The sequence below is a fragment of the Muntiacus reevesi genome, chromosome 5 (assembly GCF_963930625.1).
Source record: "Muntiacus reevesi chromosome 5, mMunRee1.1, whole genome shotgun sequence".
NCBI lineage: Eukaryota > Metazoa > Chordata > Mammalia > Artiodactyla > Cervidae > Muntiacus > Muntiacus reevesi.
Window position 1 is genome coordinate 41,563,757 of NC_089253.1, and position 18,018 is coordinate 41,581,774.

Consider the following 18,018-nt stretch of genomic DNA (forward strand, 5'->3'; position numbering starts at 1 on the left):
TCCCTGAAGGAAACGCCCTGGATGATGGGAATCCATTCTGGGGGAGGGGAACTTTGCCTGAAAAGCTCCTCTGGGGAGCGACAGTTCAGCTGGGGAAGAGAAGAGGCCAGGCCAGGTGGGAAGGAGGTTGGGTGGTGAGAAAAATAGGGACCTATGGACAGGGCTGTGGTAGGTACCCCAGATGAGAAGGTGGTGGCCTGGGCAGCAGAATGGGAGAGGGATGGTGGGACTTGGGATAGGGCGGGCAGGACAAGTGTGGAGGACGCTGGGCGCCCTGGAGAGGTGAGGCTCCCGCCATTCCCAATCCTCCTGAGAAACTCTTGTGCTCTCCCAAGTCCCCGCCCTGCTGAACACGAGTCACAGTACACCTGGCTGCCTGGGAGTGCGAAGGGGAGGGGGAGAGGGAGACTGAACCACGACCCCCACAAACCACTGGGGGATGAGCCCTGGGGCCCCTGCCCTAGGTGTGGCATGGAAGGGGTGGTCTGCAGAACCCCTGTGGCTTCTTAAGAGAAGCGTGAGTGGAGCCAGGTGTCAGGGTGGATGACCCCCTCCTGTGTCCAGGTCTCAGGATAAAAACAAACCCTGGACAAACCCCTAAGATGCCTCCCAGAGGACTGTGGGCTCCCGAGTTCAGCAAGCTGGCTGGAGTGGGCGCAGCATGGGAGGAAGGAGCCCGAGGGAAGGTGGTGTTATTGCTGGGCCCTGAGGCTAAGCGGGGACCACCCTACAAGGAACAATCAGGGCAAACAGTCGCTTGAAAAGGTGGGAAAGGCCTGGCAAGGGTGGGAACAGGTGAGTAAGGCCAAAGTATATGGGTATCGGGGAGGCTGAGAAGGGCCTTGTAACACCTGATGATCCTCTGAACTTGATCCTGGGAGAGAAATGTGGTCCAGAGCATCCCAGCATCGGCCCAGGCCACCTGCCATTCTGCTAGGGGCCTGAGGTCACCAGGATGATGGAATGGTCAGGATCCCCCAGTTACCTCCAAGAACGGTGACAGGCTGTGCTTGGGGGGACAGCTTGGGGAGTTTATTTGGCTTCATTGGATCCTGAGGCCATGGCCCCAGCCCTGGCTGGGGCAGCAGGAAGGCACCCAGAGAGCCCCGGCCCCAGATGACCCCCAGGGCAGGGGGGCCCAGGCACTAAGGCCGGCCCGCTCCCCAGCACCTCCCCCGGGGGCAATTCCCTGAGACAGGCCCTGGTCCTCCCAACCAGCTGGGTACAGTGTCGGGCCCCAGTGGGGCGGGTAAGTCGGGGGACCCACCGTGGCAGGTGTGTGTGTGGGGGTGTGCAGGCCCCCCATCCAGTGTGAAGGCTTCCTGTGCAGTGTAGTGTTCCTGACCCCCAGAAGGGGGCGGGGTCCCTGGGCAAAACCAAGGCAGCTGGAGAGACTGGCCTGGCTCCTATTCCAGTGTATGCTGAGGCTCCTCGGGGGCGCTGGGCGCTCGGGGGAGCAGCCGGCCGCTCAGGGCCCTGCCTCTGGCGCCCACGGGGCCTGGGCACCCACGTCTTTGGTTTGCGCCCTGCAGTCCTGAGGGCCCCCTCGGAAGGGGTTGGCAGGCGGAGAGTCCCAGAAGGGGTCTGAGTCTGGGAACAAGGTCCAGGGTGCCCGGCGGGGTGCAGGCTGTGGCGAGGGCAGGGGCGAAGGCCGTGGCCCGGCGGACACGAAGCTCCACGGGTCGATGCGGCTGCGGAGGGGTGAGGGCCGAGGTCGACTGATGAGGCCCAGAGGCGGCGAGCGCGGGGTCCCCGGGGTGCCAGGAGCGGAGCGTGATATCCCCGGCGGCGGTGAGACAGCGCTGGCTATTCGAGGAAGAGGAGGGGCCCCAGGTCAGGCAGTCACCAGCTCCTGGGTGTCCCCAGGGGGCACTGCCCTGCTCTGGGCCTGTTTCCTCCTGGCACAGTGAGCTCCGGGACTCATGACTTCCACAACCCTTCCTGCTCCATGGTGCCTCAACTGAGCAGCTAAGAGTGAGGAGGCCTCTGGAGCAGGCCTTGGATCAACCCAGCTCAACAGCTTACTAGTGGGACCCTGGAGTCCCTTGACCTCTCTGTGCCGTAGAAGTTACTCAAAAAATGGGTCTAACCGGAGTGCCTAGTTCATAGCATTGTTATCGTAACTGAATGAAACTACTTCTCTTAAGCACTAGGAATAGTGCCTGGCCCAGGTAAACAGCCAGTAGGAGTGTGCTAGGGTGGTCCTTATTACTTCCATCATTTCACAACCGGCCTGGCCCGCCCATGGCTGAACACAGAACTCAGTTCCCTGCAGTATCCCCATCACCCCGAGGGCGCAGCTGGAGGTCCAGCAGACAGCTGCAGCCCTGCGGGTTCCCACCAGCCCCTCCTCCCCCGTCACCAGGCAGGAGGCCACTTACCGCGCCTCTCCTCCTCTCTCCGGCGGCTCTTGGCTGAGGGCTGCCCCGTGGCGGGGACACCCAGCTCCAGCAGCAGGGGCGGCGCGGGGGCGGGCGGGCCGGAGGCGTCGGGGCTCAGCGGGGACGCTGGAGTTTCCGGTGTCTCGGAGGAGAAGCGGATGAGCGGGGAGGGGGGCGGCTCGGCGGGGGACGGGGTGGGCAGCGACGAGCGGGGCGGTGTTGGCGAGGGCTGCTCCCCGCGCTCTCGGCCCGAGCCTCCCGGGGGTTGCAGGTCCCGGCCGAGGCCCAGCGAGGCGAGCAGGGCGGTGCCGCGCAGCAGCGCGCGTTGGATCAGCTTGGGCGTCCCGGAGCCACTGCCGCGTTCGGTGGGGGCCGGCCGCCGGGGCTCCTCGGGCTCCGGGCTCGGCCGCGGGAGGTTACCTGGCAGTGGGTACACAGGTCAGGCCGACTGTGGGCAGCCCTGGAGCAAGGGTTGACTTCTGCTCCCCTGACTCCCCCAGTCCAAGTCCTCCCCCGGCACCCCTCTTCTGACTTTTCATAAGTGTTGGGGGTGGAGGAGGGCAGTGCAACCTTTGAAAGCAGCGGGAGCTAAGCCAGGTGCCCTGGAGCCCACAAAAGGAGGGCTGGTTGGAGGGAAGGCCCGGGGTCCACCAAGAAGCAAGTTCAAGCTAGAGCAGGGCCCGCCTCACTGCCCTCAACCGGCAGGGGAAGATATCTGCAGGGGCCAGGGTCATAGCTGGGACCCGTGCGGTGCCCATCTCCTCCCTGGTTGGGCAGCCCTGGTCCTTCTACTTGCCTGCTCTGGCCTCCAGTGGTAGCCTGTATAAGGCACAGGCCAATTCCAATCTACACAATAGCCCTAAAGGGACACAACACTGTCCCTATTCCAGAAATGAGGAGATGAGGCTCGGAGAGGTCAGTTGTTTGTGTCAGGCCTGAGCTGAGTGATTTAGGGGCATTATGTTGTCTCAGCCTCACGCCCCAGGGGTTCCCAGGCTTAGCTAAGGCTACCCTGCCCTGGATTAAAGGACATGTGTCCTAATCTGTGGACCTAGGGTTAATCTGACTCTATTCTAGACCAAATGGGTGGGTCTGGAGAACCAGGCATCGAGGAGGTAGGGCAGCCTGTGATGGCCCCCCACAAACCCCAATTTCGTCAAGTCCTTCTCAGCTCTAGAACCTGCCATGGCTCTTCATGGCTGCAAGAAGAAAGCCTAAGCTCCTTGCTTGGGCTTTCAGAGCCTCTCTGTCTTCCTTGGGCCTGCCTGGCATGGAGCAGTGGGTGGGGGGTCTAGAGGAAGAAATGCAAAGCTAGTGAAAATGTGAGCTTCTGCAGTGAACCAGGACTTTGCTTGAGGTCGGTCCTCAGCCACTACCCTTACCTCATCTCTCTCTCTCTTTTTTGATCCCAAGGCTTATGTGATCTTAGTTCCCTCACCAGGGATTTAACCCGGGCCCTCAACAGTGAGAACATGGAAGTCCTTAACCACCAGAAAGCCAGGGAATTCCACCCCCAACTCCCGCCCCATCTCTCTCTTATCTCCTACCCCCCCCCCCCGCCATGCCCTCCACCCCCGCAGTGGCCACTGCCTTCTAAAATGCAAACCTGCTAAAGACAAGTCTCTGCTTAAACACCCCCCCCCCCAACTTCCAGATCCTTCCTGAACTGGCCCCAGCCTGCTGTTTCAGGCCTGTGAGTCCCTGGCTCTCAACTCCTTCAATGAATTTCAACCAAGATCCCTCTTCCTTAGGTCTGGTAAGCCCCAGGTTGCACACACACACTGTTCCCTCCACTCAGCATACCTTTCCCACCTCACGCTCAGTAATCGCTTACTTACCATTAAGACCCACCTGAGAGATCACAGCTTCTATGAAGCTGTGACGCTGTGGTTTATAAAAAAAGTACATATTTGGTTTTCATCTCATTCCTGGTACAGAACTCCCCAATCCCTTGGAATTTCCATATCTGAGTTCGTATTGACGTGGTCTTTTTATTTTGGCAGCCCTGTGCAGCATGAGGGATCTTGGTTCCCTGACCAGGGATCAAACTTGTAACCCCTGCATTAGGAGCATGGAGTCTTAACCACCAGGGAGGTCCCTGATGCAGACACTGTTGGAGGATGGGGTCTGCCGGGGGAACGAACTCTGTGATTAGAGGGTTGGAACCTTCAGCCTCTACCTGCATCAGAGTAGGAGAGGGGCTGGAGATTGACTCCTATCACCAATGGCCAATGATCTAATCAGTCAATCACATCCACGTAATGAAGCCTCCATAAAAACCCAGTCAAAGGGTTTGGAGAACTGGGTTGGTGAACCAGCAGAGGTGTGTGCCTAGAGGGGGCATGGAAGCTGTGTGCCCCTCCCACATACCCTGCCCTCCACACCTTCCATCTGGATGTCCTTGACCTGTATCCTTTAAAGTAATCTGGTAGTCTAGTAAGTAGATGGTTTTCCTGAGTTCTGTGAGCTCTTCAAGGAAATTATCAAATCTGAGGAGGGGGGTCGTGGGAACCTCCGATGTAGAGCTGGCTGGTGAGGAGCACAGGTGATAATCTGGACTTACAACTGGTGTCTGCAGTGCAGAGGAGCAGTCTTGTGGGCCTGAACCCTTAACCCGTGGGGTCTGACGCTAACTCCAGGTAGATGGTGTCAGAACTGGACTGGATTGTAGGACTTCCAGCTGGTGTCCCAGAATTGGCCAGTGTGGGAAAAACCCCACACGTATGGTGTCAGAAGTGAAGCAGTAGAATGGAGAGGAAAACAGGAGCTTTTTCCTCTTTTAGCAGCTTTGCCAGGGACTTCCCTGGTAATCCAGTGATTAAGAATCTGCCTTCCAACGTAGGGGATGGGGGTTTGATCCCCGGCGGAGGAACTAAGATCCCACATGCTGCGGGTCAACTAAGCCTGCACTCCACAATGAGAGAAGCCCATGTGCCACAATGATGACCCAGTGCAACCAAAAAAAAAGTTTAAAAAATAAAGTAGAAGCTTTGTCAGAACCCCCTGTTAACCTATGCAGTTCTTGCTCATGCTATGCCTTGTACAGTCCTTCAGCCTACCACATGCTACTCTCTACTGTGCTTGTTTGTTTCTGAGTCTGCCTCCTCCACCAGACTAGGCCCGCCCAGAGGTCAAGGCACTGCTGATCTCTAGCACAATGAGCCTGGCTCATTATATGTGTCAGTACATGTTTGATGGAAGACTCCATTCTTAGAATCCCTGTGACAACCACATAAGGTGATTGCTGTTCCCCTACTTTACAGGTGAAGAAACTGATCATTTACAGTGAGTTTAAAACAGAACAGGGGAAAAATATGTTTAAAACAAGCAAGAAAAATGCAAGAAAGTGAAGCTGGAGATCAGCACACCAACTAAGAATGGAAAGAAGTTACTGAAGTTGATATCCTGAGAAACTGAGGTTCCCAAAAGTCAGAAACTTGCCCCAGGTAACTTGGCAATGATTTTAATTTACCTCTAAATTCCCTGGCAGTAAGAGGTGACAGCCCTGTTGTTACGGAGAAAGCAGAAAAACCATTCTTGACTCAGAGATGAAGGTGAAATCACTTCTACAGGGCCTCATGGAAAGGACATGGCCATGTGGTAGTTGGTGGCTCCAGGGAAAATGCTTCATGGGGCAGTTGCTGGCAGACCGTGCCCACCAATCCATTACAACCAGTTCCCCAGGGGCCAGCACACCCAGGCTGGGAGAGGGGGTGGGAGATGCGACTCCCCAGTGGTGTGGCTAACGCCTGGGACAATCTCTCAGGGACGTCTTTGATTCTTAGCTAGGTTTTTGACTCTCTAGGTGGTTGGGAGGTCAAGATCACTCACTTGTGAGTGGGCCAAGACAGCTGGATGAGGGCTTGCACAAGTGGAAACAGATTCTCAGCCAGCAGCTGGGCTGGGACAAGTGATACCCTTTCAGGTAAGGGGGCAAGCTGGAGAAAGATGAGGTCCCTGCTCCTGGGAGCCCAGGGAAGATAAGGCCAAAGGGATCTGAAGGGATCTGTAGACCATGGTCAGGGGCTGCTTCGGCCTGCACGTCCAGCTCGACAGGACCCCATGTTCTCCAATGAGCCTTCTGGCCTGGGGCATTCTAGAGCAGGTGACTCCAAGCAGCCCCCTTGGCCTTCCAATTCTCAGTTCAGTCTCTGTAGCACAGCCCGCTTGGGGCAATGCAACTGCTGAAGCAAGAAGTGGCATGGCAGATAGGGGTCCAGGGCCCTGCCTCTGGAGTCAGTGAAAGTTTTGCGACCCCATGGACTATACAGTCCATGGAATTCTCCAGGCAAGAATACTGGAGTGGGTAGCCTTTCCCTTTTCCAGGGAACTTCCCCAACCCAGGGATCAAACCCAGGTCTCCCGCATTGCAGGTGAATTCCTTACCAGCTGAACCACAAGGGAAGCCCTGGGCTCAAATCCCTGTTCTGCTGTGTGTCCTACTTCAAATCACTTTACCTCTCTGTGCCTCAGTTTTCTCCTCTATAAAATGGCACACAGGAGGAACCCAATAAATGTTTGCTGTTGTTATTACTGTGAATCCTAGCTTAGGTAATGGTGGAGGTGATGCATTGGGTGGGGTGAGAGGAGTGAGTCTAACTTGTTTGCTGAATAGGACTCTGGTCTGATGACAGCTAAGTCAGGTCCTATATTCTGGCTTTGAGAAGCAGGTGCAGCTGGGGGCTATAAAGGGACCCTTGGGCAAGGGAAGCTGCAACTTTCTAGTCCCTGCCAATGCTGGGCAATGCTGAGATGAGCCTTGCCCCTCTGACCCAGGATCCCTGCTTTCTGCTGACCCCCTAGCTTCCCAAGAAGTTTGTAGATAAGAAACTCCTTTAAGTGAAAGCTTCTGGGGAAGCTCACTCTAAGCATGAGTGTCAACATTTTCCTGGATTCAAATCCTTACCTGGGGAATTTAGGTAGATTACTTTATGTCTCAGAGCCTCAGTTTTCTCACTTCTCAGATGGGTATAATAACCCCTCATGGAGTTGTTGCTTAAATGGAATACCTGATACACAGTAAGTGCTGTTGCCATTATGGAAAACAGAAGAGCCCAGAACTGCCCCAGATGCAGTGAGGGGGCCCTGGATACCCACACATTCAGCTTTCTTATCCTCTTTTCCATCTCCAAGCTCCCCAGAAAGGACTCTGAGAAGCACAGAGCGGTAGCCACTTTTCTAACTCCACCCCACATGCACAATTTCCTTCCCCTCTCTGCGTCCAGCTTCCTTTGGGTCCCAAACGGGGGGCAGTGTTCCTTGTCTTCCTTCCCTCCCTAGAGCTTGCTGAGGGCACAGCAGCTGATGCAGGCCCAGGCAAGAGCCTGCCTGCAGGCCAGCCCTGCACAATGGGACCACTCTGGGCCCCCTGAGGCCTAGGCAGGATCCCACTCAGCTGTGGGCTTATAGGTCAGACCTGGGTTCTAGCAATGGCCTGCCTTGCCACAGTACCCACAGGAGTGCAGCAACATTTGGCTGGGGGCAGACAAGGCCACTCACCATTGAGCATTGGGGGTGTGGAAGGAGATCCCAGTGGGGATGAGTCATCTGAATCCACGTACCACGTGGCTTCGTCCATGCGGGACCTTCTCCTGGTGAGGGGATGAGAAGGGGAGTTGTGCTTCGTGGATCTCAGGACTGTTGGGAGGCAGGAGCTGCTGGGTAGGTGGCAGTCAAGCACTCACCTCCCGTTCTGGGCTTCTCCAGGCTTGGGGGAGCTGGGACCCCAGGCCCAGCATGCTCGGCGCTCTCCATTGCTTGAGTCCTCTAGACGTCTCGGGGACTGTCGACCCCACGCCTGGCCTGGTTCTGCAGGCTCCACTGTGGTGGGGGGGGTGAAGGGGGGAACCGAGGGAGTCTGAGTCAAGATCAAGGACCCTGATCCTTGTCCTCCCATCGTAAGAACTGGGCTCCAGGGGCAACTTCTTGGAGGATGGGGAGCGGATAGTCAGGCTGGGCCCCATACCATTCCCGTGGTAAGCTTTGGGCTTACAGAGAAATCGCACAGAACTGGGGTGGGGTAGGTGAGTGTGGGTCCTGGGACTGGCAGTGGGGCATCTCTAGTCCTTCAGCTGGCATTTGCTGCTTAGGAGTTAGCACAGACACTGCAGCAGACTGTGTGGGTCTGAATTCTGACCCTGCCACTTATCAGCTATGCAGTGTTAGGCAGTTACTTCTTTCATTTTTCTCATCGGTAAAACCTAGGTAATAGTAGAGATATTTATCTCACAGGGTCATTGTGAGGAATTAATATTAGCAACTGTTAGTCACTCAGTCGTGTCTGACTCTTTGTGGCCCCATGGTAACCCATCAGGCTCCTCTGTCCATGGGATTCTTCAGGTGAAAATACTGGAGTGGGTTGCCATTCCCTTCTCCAGGGGATCTTCCCAATTCAGGGATCAAACCTGGGCCTCCTGCATTGTGGGCAGATTCTTTTTACGCTCTAAGCCACCAGTGACACCCTAATATTAGCAAAGCACTTAGAAAAGTGAATGGTACATAGCATCATACAATTGTTAGAAAAAAAAAGTTGTAAAATGACTGCTGCTTGGTGAACTTAGAGATACCAGTTTAGATGGATGGGGAGGGAGCCTAGGAGCAGGGAGAAGAGGAGACAGTGCGAGGGATCCACTTCCAAGGATAAGGTTTAACAAAAGGGTAAGATCTGGGGAGAAGGACGTGGACAAGAGAAGTTGCTTACACTGGATGGCCCGGAACCGGGGGAAGGTGGGAGAGTCCCCAGTCCCGACCTCGAAGACATTCCTCCTCCTGTCCAGGCCAGGCGAGGCCTGCACGGTGATGCGGTGTTTGAAGTCTAGGGTTGTGGAGAGGGAAGCAGGGTGCAGGTTTGTGGTGAAGAAGAGACAGGATGCTAACTCGCAGGTCCCCTCGGCAGCGCCGAGGCCACGCAGGCAGTGCTGGAACCCGGTCTAGCACGAAGGCTAGGTGACTGGGGCCGGCCTCACTGGCTTCCTGAGCCCCTGGCTCTCGTTAAGGAAATCTCCAACCCCTGGGAGCGCGGCGAAGTCGGAGAGTGCCCACCCGGCGCCCTAGGCCTTCCCAGAACATTCATGAGCCCCGCCCCTTCCCGGCCGCAGCCACTCCCAGGCCGACATGCAAATATTCCCGCCAGAACCCGCCCACAGACAAAAACACACTCCTGGTCCCACCCCTTCCAGCCTCCGCTCACAGGCCCACCCACCGACACCCTAGGCCAATCCCAGCGCGGTCAGCCACCCGCCTGGCCCCGCCCCACCGCCCGCGAAGCCAATGGCGGGCGGCGCGCTGGGGCCCCGCCCCTTACCGAGTGGCATGCTGATACGCTCCCCGCCGTCGCGCGCGCGGAGTTTGCTGCGCTTGAAGGTTCCGCGTCGGCGGCGAACGTGCGGCCGTTCGCGATCGACTTGCTGCAGTAACAGCGTCAACTCTCGCTCAAACACCTCCAGCTCCCACTGAGCCAGCAGGTGCTCGCGCCGCCGCAGCTGCTCTGCCTGTGAGCGCTGCTCACGCGCCGCGCGGGTCAGCTCCTCCTCGCGGCTCAGTAGTTCCTGTGCCCGGGACAGCCAAGGCGGTGGCGTCAGGCGGGTACGGTCCCAGGCGCTCATCCCCACCCTCCGCGAGACGTCCCTTCCCGGCGTCTCCTCCCAGCTCTAGGACCGCGACTCCTCCCACCTTTTCTTTGGCCCGCAGCTCGTCGAAAAGCCCTTGGATCTCGCGCTTCCAGCCTTCCTGCATGGAATGGAAGGAGTCCCGCGGCATTTCCCGTAGCACCTGCGCCTCCAGCGCCTCCAACTGCTTAAGGATGGAGGCGAAGTCGGGCCTTCGGTGGGGGTCCTGCGCCCAGCAGTCTAAGGAAACGAAGTGGGGAAACAGGGGAAGGGGTCTGTGAATGGATATGTCCTGTTGGGTCAAGGAGCTCTACCCTTCACCCTCCTGCCCCATCCCCTTACCGGCCATGAGCTGTGCGAAGGGCTCCGGGCAGGTGGATGGAATGGGCAGTGTGAGCTTGTTCACGGCCACACCATAGGCTACAGCAAGGCAGTCGATGCCACGATAGGGTACCTCCCCAGTCAGCAGTTCCCACAGCAGCACCCCAAAGCTGTGGGTGAGACAAAGGGTTTGTGTTCCCTCCTCGACTCATTCATTGCCATTTCACCCCAAAGCAACCAAGAGCTAAGTGGTCTATGTCCCTCCCCTGACCTCTGCTTATCCATCCAGCCCTAGATTTTGCCTGCCACCTCTCCCACCCCCGCGGCCCCATATCTGTCCAGACTCCACCCAGCCGCACCTCCAGACATCGCTGCCTTTGGAGAAGGTGGAGGCCTTGATAACCTCAGGAGCCATCCAGGCATAGGTGCCCGCAGCACTCATTTGCGTGGTTTTGTGCCACTCACGGGCCAGGCCGAAGTCAGTGATCTTCAGGGTCTTGTGCTCCATGTCATCACCTTCAATAGGCTGCAGCAGCAGAACTGGGGAAGAGAGGCTGGACTGTGGTTCCAGGCTCAGGTGGTGGGGACAGGGGAGGAGCTGGGAGCAAACTGTCATCTGACAGACACCCTGGCTAGGTACTGGGGGCACTGAGGTGACTTGGTCTCAACCTTGCCCTGGAGAGCTCATATCTGGGGTTGGGATAGAATGAGACAATAAACACAAAGTTGGGACATATTTATCAAGGGGCTCCTAGAGGTTAGGCACTTATACTGTGTTAGCACACACACACACACAAATCTGTGAGGTAAACATCATGGGATTGCCTGGTGGCTCAGTGGTAAAGAATTCACCTGCCAGTGCAGGAGACGCAGGTTCGATCCCTGGGTCGGGAAGATCCCCTGGAGAAGGAAATGGCAACCCACTCCAGTATTTTTGCCTGGAAAACCCCATGGATAGAGGAGCCTGGTGGGTTTCAGTCCTTGGTGTTCCAGAGGGTCAGACAGGATTTAGCGACTAACAGTTCACTTCACTTCAGTAATTAGGACTCCGAACTTCCACTGCAGGGGACACAGGTTCGACTGCTGGTCAGGGAACTATGATCCCACATGCCCTTGGCTCAGCCAATAAATAAAAAATAAGTAAATTGTAAGATTTGGGAAGATTTCCCAGAGGAAGTGCCATTTAGGCTGAGACCAGAGTGAGGAGTTGGCCTCAGTTAGGCGATGCTGGGGGTTCAATCCCATGAACAGAGGAGCTTGGTGGGCTCTAACCCTTGGGCTTGCAGAGGGTTAGACACGACTTAGCGACTAAACAGCAACAACAAAGACATCATTACCCTCATTTTGCAGAAGAGGAAACTGAGCAACAATTTGACTTAACCAAGGTCATAAGCAAACAAAGCAGGTATCACACACAACCTGGTATGCGTGGTTCCAGAGCCAGCGCTCTAACTTTCCCCTAACCCTGCACAGAACCCTGCACATATGGGCAATATGGCAGCCTCTCAGCATTCGTGACTTTGATTTCAAAAGAAATCTGTGTGTTGCCATTTTGTCGAGGCAAGAGTGTGATTTAGAACCTCCCTGGGGGTGGGGAGCAGGAGGGAACTGCCTGGTGAGAAAGGAAGCCCAGCGGGCACTATAGGCCCTGGTGCCCATGTCCCACTGTGGCTAGCACAGCCATTTCCAGGAGAAAGACTCCAAAAGATATCCACTGATGCGGCTAGATGTGAGAGACGAAGGCATCTAAGGGTGGTTGTTGACTAGAAAGGAGTTTGGGACAAATGTAGGAGTGGATGGACACAGCAAGCTCATGGCTTTGTCCCTCATGGGGCCACCAAACCCTGGACACACAAGAAAGCCAGCAACTTGCAAATGTCTGACCAGGAAAAGCATGGCTCAAAGGAGAGAGGTTTTAAAGGGAAAAAAGGAAGGCAAAGTCAGAGAATCTTTGAGGGTCTGAAGAGGACTCTACTTTTCTGGTTATAGTCAACTGTACCGTATAGAAGGGACATCAAAGCCAAGGACATTTCTGAACACATAACCTTTCAGGGCACTGCTGCTGCTGGTGCTACTGCTGCTAAGTCGCTTCAGTCGTGTCCGACTCTGTGCGACCCCACAGATGGCAGCCCACCAGGCTCCTCCGTCCTTGGGATTCTCCAGGCAAGAACACGAGTGGGCTGCCATTTCAGGGCATACCTCTCAGCAATCCTGCCCAGGGTGACAGCACCAGAGGGGGCAGTGCAGGGTACTGGGTTGGGGCAGAGGGGACAGGCACCTCATACAGGTGAGTCAGGGAAGACTTCTCAGAGGTGGCGGCACGACCAGGGTATTCACTTTTTTAGGCCTAAAGCCACAACTCCTGATCCTGCTGCTGGCCAAGCTCCCTGGGCCTCATGGGGGCATCTGGCACTGCTGCTCAGCCCCTCCCTGCTGTCCTTGGCTCCCAGGGCCTCTGGCTGCTTGTGCTGTTTCCTTTAGGCCTCCCCACCCTTAGCCTTTTCAATGCCGGTGTTTCTCAGAGCCTGGCCTCCCCCTGACCTCAGACTACTGCCTCCAGGCTGTCCTGGCCTCTCCCAGGTGCCAGCTGCCCCCTCCTCATTGGCATCTCCTGTATGTGGAGCCCTCATTCAGAAGTGGGTCCAGCTGCCCAGCTGTCACCCTACCTGGTCTCCATGCCCTCAACAACCACTTACGTCCTCTCACCGTGCCTGGCAAATATTCCTGCCCTGTCTCCAAATTCAGAGAATGGTCCTGCAACCTACCCTCTCCTCTGAGCCCAACTGGGGCTGACTCCTGAACAGTTAAAGCTGAGGATGACAACAAAAGCCAGAGGATCATCATGAATATTAAACAAGACCACCCTTTTTAAAGCTTTCACACAAGGATCTGACGGTTGTTCCAAAGATGCTGCCATGAATCTCAAGTTGACTCTCCTCTCCATCTGCTACCACATCTTATTCCCAGCTTCACAACAGCCTCTGGCCTGGCTGCTGGAGTGTCAGAACGGGACCATTTAGTAAGCCCTGTGATTATCCGTTTCAAAGAAGAACCGCAGCAGGCTGGGGCGGGTGGCTGAAGAGGGACCAGGCAAAGGGGGTCCATGTGCTGGGGTTGGGGAGGGACTCCCACCTCCTCTGGTGCCAGGACCCACCCATCCTCTTGAAGACCAACCCCTGCTACTTCTCCATCAGGCCTCTAGCCACCCGTGGTACCTCACGGACTGGTGAAGCACTTTCTGCACCAGTATCTCAAGCTGGGAGGCCAGCCTCCCTTTTTCAGTCAGGTCATCTGAAGCCCAGACAGGGGTGGGGACCCACTCAGAGTCTCAGGACTCCTCTGTACTGGTGACTTTTCTGCCACCCCCGTCCCCAGTTAACCTGACATCTGTGGAGCCTTAGCCTCACCTCCGTGTCCCTGCTTTTCTCCAACGGCCTTGAACTTGTTCCAACCCAAGCTGCTCTTCTAGTGTCTGATATAGACCTTGGGGATGGGGTCATCAGGGGTCACTCAGAGAAGGGGCTAGAGATCCCCCTCCCAGCACCCTCTTAGGGCTCCCTGGCTCTGAAAAGGGACCTGGCCCCCAGCCCCCTCCCTAGACTGCCTCTGGGGAGCCCGGGAGTGGCCTCGGCAGCTCACACCTCTTCCGCTTCCCTCCCATGGTCCCTACTTCTCCTTTCTGGAAGGCCTGGCCCAGGTCTCCAATGGCGGGGGGGGGGGGGGTCCTTTGGGGGAGAATTGGGGGAGGTCAGGCCCAGGCCGGGCTGGCTGGTCAGTCCTGTGACTCGTGGGCCTGGAGAATTCCCCCTCCTCTCCCCGCCAGGCTTCCTCACAAGGCCCCCATTGTCCAGGAAAATCACGCCATTGTTTCCTGCCTGCGCCCCCCCAGCCCAGGGACTCCCCCCCCCACAATGCTGCAGACAGCACCCCGGGCCTAGAACTGGGGTCTGTGAGGTGGGAGCCCAGGCTCAGGGAGGCTAAGGGCACCCTTCCTGCCTTTCGCCACCACCCAGACTCAGGGAGGAAAGCAGGGAACTGGGGGGAGTGGGGGTGCCATCCCTGGCTCCTTCCTCTCCCACAAACCCCCCACCCCCAACTCTTTCCTCCCCTGCAGGCAGCTGGGCTGGGGAGAGAGCAGAGACTGGAGCAGGGGCAGGAAGCCGGCTCAGGGGCAGCAGGAAACGCAGGAAGCGGTGGGGAGGGTGGGGAGCAGGGGCCTGGGCTATTGTTCCATTTTTTCTGGAAAGAAAACTGGAGGAAAAACAGAAGACTGGAGTCCCCTCCCCCCAGGCCTTCGGGGAATCCCCCTCAGGCTGGGACAGGGAGTGAGGGTCCCTAGATGGCTGGGGCTCAGGAGCGCAGCTAAGCACTGGGACCTGCACCCTATTGTGGATGAGAGGAGTGGGGGGGGTGGCTGGCAGACCTCCTGAGGCCCCTCCAGCCCTGGAAAAGACTTGGGTATCACTGAGCCCTGGTGTTCTGCTCCCCACAAGCCTCTGATCCATGGTCAGCCCAGGCCGGGAGGCTCCAAATATCCACGCTCACCCCTCCACGGGCGACCCGTGGTTCTCCAGTGGCCCTGTTGGCCCCTCCTCTTGCTTGCCAGTCTGCACCTTGGGCCCCAGCAGGCCCACCCACATCCCTACCACTGTGCTGGGTGCTGCCTCCTTGACTTTGCTCTCATCAGGCCCTGCCAGGACATCCAACGGGGTGCCTCTCTGAACATGCCCTGCTCTGGGCCAGGTGTGAATCTTGCCTGCTTCAGGAAGCCCTCTGAACCTGTCACTTGCTTCTCTCAGGCCCATGCTGGGCCGTGCATAGGACCTGAAATGGCTGGAGATAGAGTGCCTCAAGTCTTCTTACCCTGCCACGCCCACTCCAAGTGCTGATTCCAGGCAAAGCCCTCCTGGCGATCCAGCCTTCAAACATCCACACCCATGGCTGACGACCCACCGCATGCTGGGCATCGGGTGCCCAATGATTAAGCCCTTTCATCCTCCCAATCACTCCCTTTTTACAGAGTGAAATCGAAGCTCTGAGTTGAAATAACCAGCTAGAGAGAGTGCAGCCAGGGAAAGGAGTAGGGTTAGAGTTCCATCCCTGGCCCCAGCTTTGACCACCATGGGGTGGGGAAGCAGGGAGGGGCTTTTCCCTTTTCGATGTCTGTTCTGGAGGAGCTACCCACCACAAGAGGAGGAGAGAGGAGGCACCCGCAGGACAAGTGGGCACTCCCTGAAGATGAGAGGTGCCAGGATCCAGCACACCTTTCCTTGAGGTAGTGGCCATGGTTAGGCAGGTTGCTTATGGTCCTCCTGAGAGATTCCAATTTTTTAACTCGGCACCTGTGAGCTGGGGTCAAAGCTGCCTCTTGGGGCTGGGGCGTAAAGGACTCTTGGGTGCCTGGGACTCTTGCTTTGGGGCTAGTGTGAGCCCAGGGGCACCCCTGGTCAACTGAGATGCTCCTAGAACAGTAGCTCCTGCCTCTAGTAGATCCCCAGGTAGGCTCAGCTGCAAGCTGGCAGTAGGTGTGTGCTCAGGCCATGCCACCCTCCAACCACGCTCCCCAAAACTCACTGTTATTGGACTTGAGGTCTCGGTGGATGACAGGCACCAGGGCCTCGCAGTGCAGGTAGTGCATCCCACGGGCAATTTGCACAGCCCAGTTGACGAGCACATGGGGGGGCACACGCCGGCCAGCCAGGGCACGGCTGAGGGGCCCACCGGCAGCGTACTCCATCACCAGGCACAGGTTGGGCTCCTCCAGGCACACGGCCTTGAGGGCAATGATGTTGGGGTGCGCCAGCATGGCGAAAAGCCGGGCCTCCTGTCGCACACTCTCAGCTGTCACGCTGATGTCCTCGTCGGGGTCCTGGCGAGCAGCCTTCACAGCCACCAGCTCGCCCCGCCAGCTGCCCCGGTAGACCTTGCCGAAGCCACCGATGCCAATCACCTCCTCCAGCCGCAGCTCCTGGAAGCTGGCCATCTCGCAGGGGGGCGGACCGCCGCCCCGAGACACATAGTTGGACGGAAAGATGCCCACCTGGCCGCCCACCTGGCCCGCCCACCAGCCCTCATCGCCTGAGATAGCTGCATCCCGGGATAGCACCTCCACACGGTCGCCCTTCCGCAGGGCCAGCTCGTCCTGCCCGCTGGGTTCGTAGTCAAACAGGGCTGTCCACACAGGGTTAGCATAAGCTGCCGCCTTCGGGGACCCCTCTGGCCAACCTCCGCCGCCGCCCCCGCTGCCCCCACTGCCTCCGCTGTTCCATGACCCCAGTGGGCTCTTGAGGAAGAGGTTCTTCAAGGGCTCCATGGCTGGGAGCTGGCGTCGGTGGGTGTGGGGGACCTTCCCTGGGTGCCCCTGGTCCCCACCCCTGCTGACCGTCGAGGCCCTAGTCCCGGAACCTGGGCATCCGGGCCCTGGCCCTCAGCCCCAGACCCACGCCTCTCTGGGGATCCAGGAGTGTCGCCTCCCGGCCCCCTGCATCTCGGGCTTCTGGAGGAAGGCCACCCAGGGCAGTGTGGTCAGGCTTGGGGGGTGGGCCCCCGGGGCCTCCGGTGTCTCACCATGGCCGGCACAGAGGGGCCCCGGCGTCCCTCAGTCTGGAGCAGTCCTAGGAGCCTGGCTCCAGTACCCCGCGAAGTGTAAGGTGGGGCCAGCAAGGGGCAGTGCCTGGACTCTGGTTGGGTCTCCTTGCGAAGGGGGTGGTTGGAGTGTCTCTTGTAGGGGCTAGCTGTCTCTTCCTGGCTGGGCTCTCTCGACCCGATGGCTCCAACCCCGTTCCCTCCTTCCTCCTCCCTTTGTACTTTGGCCCCGGGGGCGGGAGGCAGAGGTGGAGGGTGGAGTTTCACTTTTTTCCGCTGTTCTCCCTCCCGCAGGAAACAGCATCAGATGACGCGGGCGGGTAGCACCGCTCCCCTCCCAGAGGCTGCGGGGCAACTGGGCCGGGGAGTTCCCGGGTAGGCAGGCAATGAGAGGCCGACGGAGGGGAAGGGTAGCCCCCACCTCCCATGACAGCAGGTTCAGGGTCGAGTTGGTTTCTGCTAACGACGGGCCATCTCTCCCCTCTACATCCGCATCAGGAAAACTCGGGCAAAGAACCTGGCTGGGGAAAGGGACAAACCCGAGTTTGGTCTTGGCTCCGAAGCTGCAGGGCTGTGTGATCCATCCTCTCTGCGCCTCATTCTCTTTGCATCTGAAATTGGGGCCAGAAGCTCAGCTTTGCAGACCTAGTGGGATGGGCCGGGGCGGGGGGGGGCGGGTTAAGACGAGGAGGATGGAACTGGCTGCACCTCGAGCTCTTGGAACGAGTTGTCAGGTCCTCCTTTCCCTCACCTGGGAAACCACTTATATATTCCTCTTCCCCATGAAGGGGCGGAAACCTGAGACTGTGGTCCTGAAATGTGCGCAGTGACTGGATTCAGAATAGCCAAACCGCACTCGCAACCGCAGGATTGACCCCTTGATTGCCTTGAGCCTGTCACTTTAAGAAAAACGACGATATCCTACTTCGACTATTTCTGCCTTTCTGGAGGATCGCTCTCTACAATCTTAAGTGTGAGCTCTGACCCGGAAGTAGAGGCAGCTCATGACGTCTGAGGTCCCGCACTGAATAGGTTGGACCCAGAGGGGGGTGTGCCCCCGTTGCGCCGAACTGTAGCTTTAGCTCAGGCAGGTTCACGCCTCCATCCTTTTCCCCGGCTCTTGT

The 18,018-nt window shown here is 57.7% G+C and overlaps 1 protein-coding gene across 1 annotated transcript; it reads right to left on the bottom strand.

Annotated features, from left to right (window-relative positions):
* Positions 1–992: 992 nt before the first annotated feature.
* Positions 993–17,923, bottom strand: MAP3K11 (mitogen-activated protein kinase kinase kinase 11). The gene is made up of 11 exons (XM_065937745.1): positions 17,646–17,923; positions 15,884–17,539; positions 10,669–10,849; positions 10,331–10,479; positions 10,053–10,228; positions 9,685–9,928; positions 9,082–9,195; positions 8,066–8,201; positions 7,881–7,972; positions 2,382–2,801; positions 993–1,806 (listed from the first exon to the last, which is right to left on the bottom strand). The coding sequence occupies exons 2-11, from the start codon at positions 16,620–16,622 to the stop codon at positions 1,469–1,471; spliced, it is 2,589 nt and encodes an 862-aa protein (XP_065793817.1). The 5' UTR covers positions 16,623–17,539; positions 17,646–17,923; the 3' UTR covers positions 993–1,468.
* Positions 17,924–18,018: the final 95 nt, after the last annotated feature.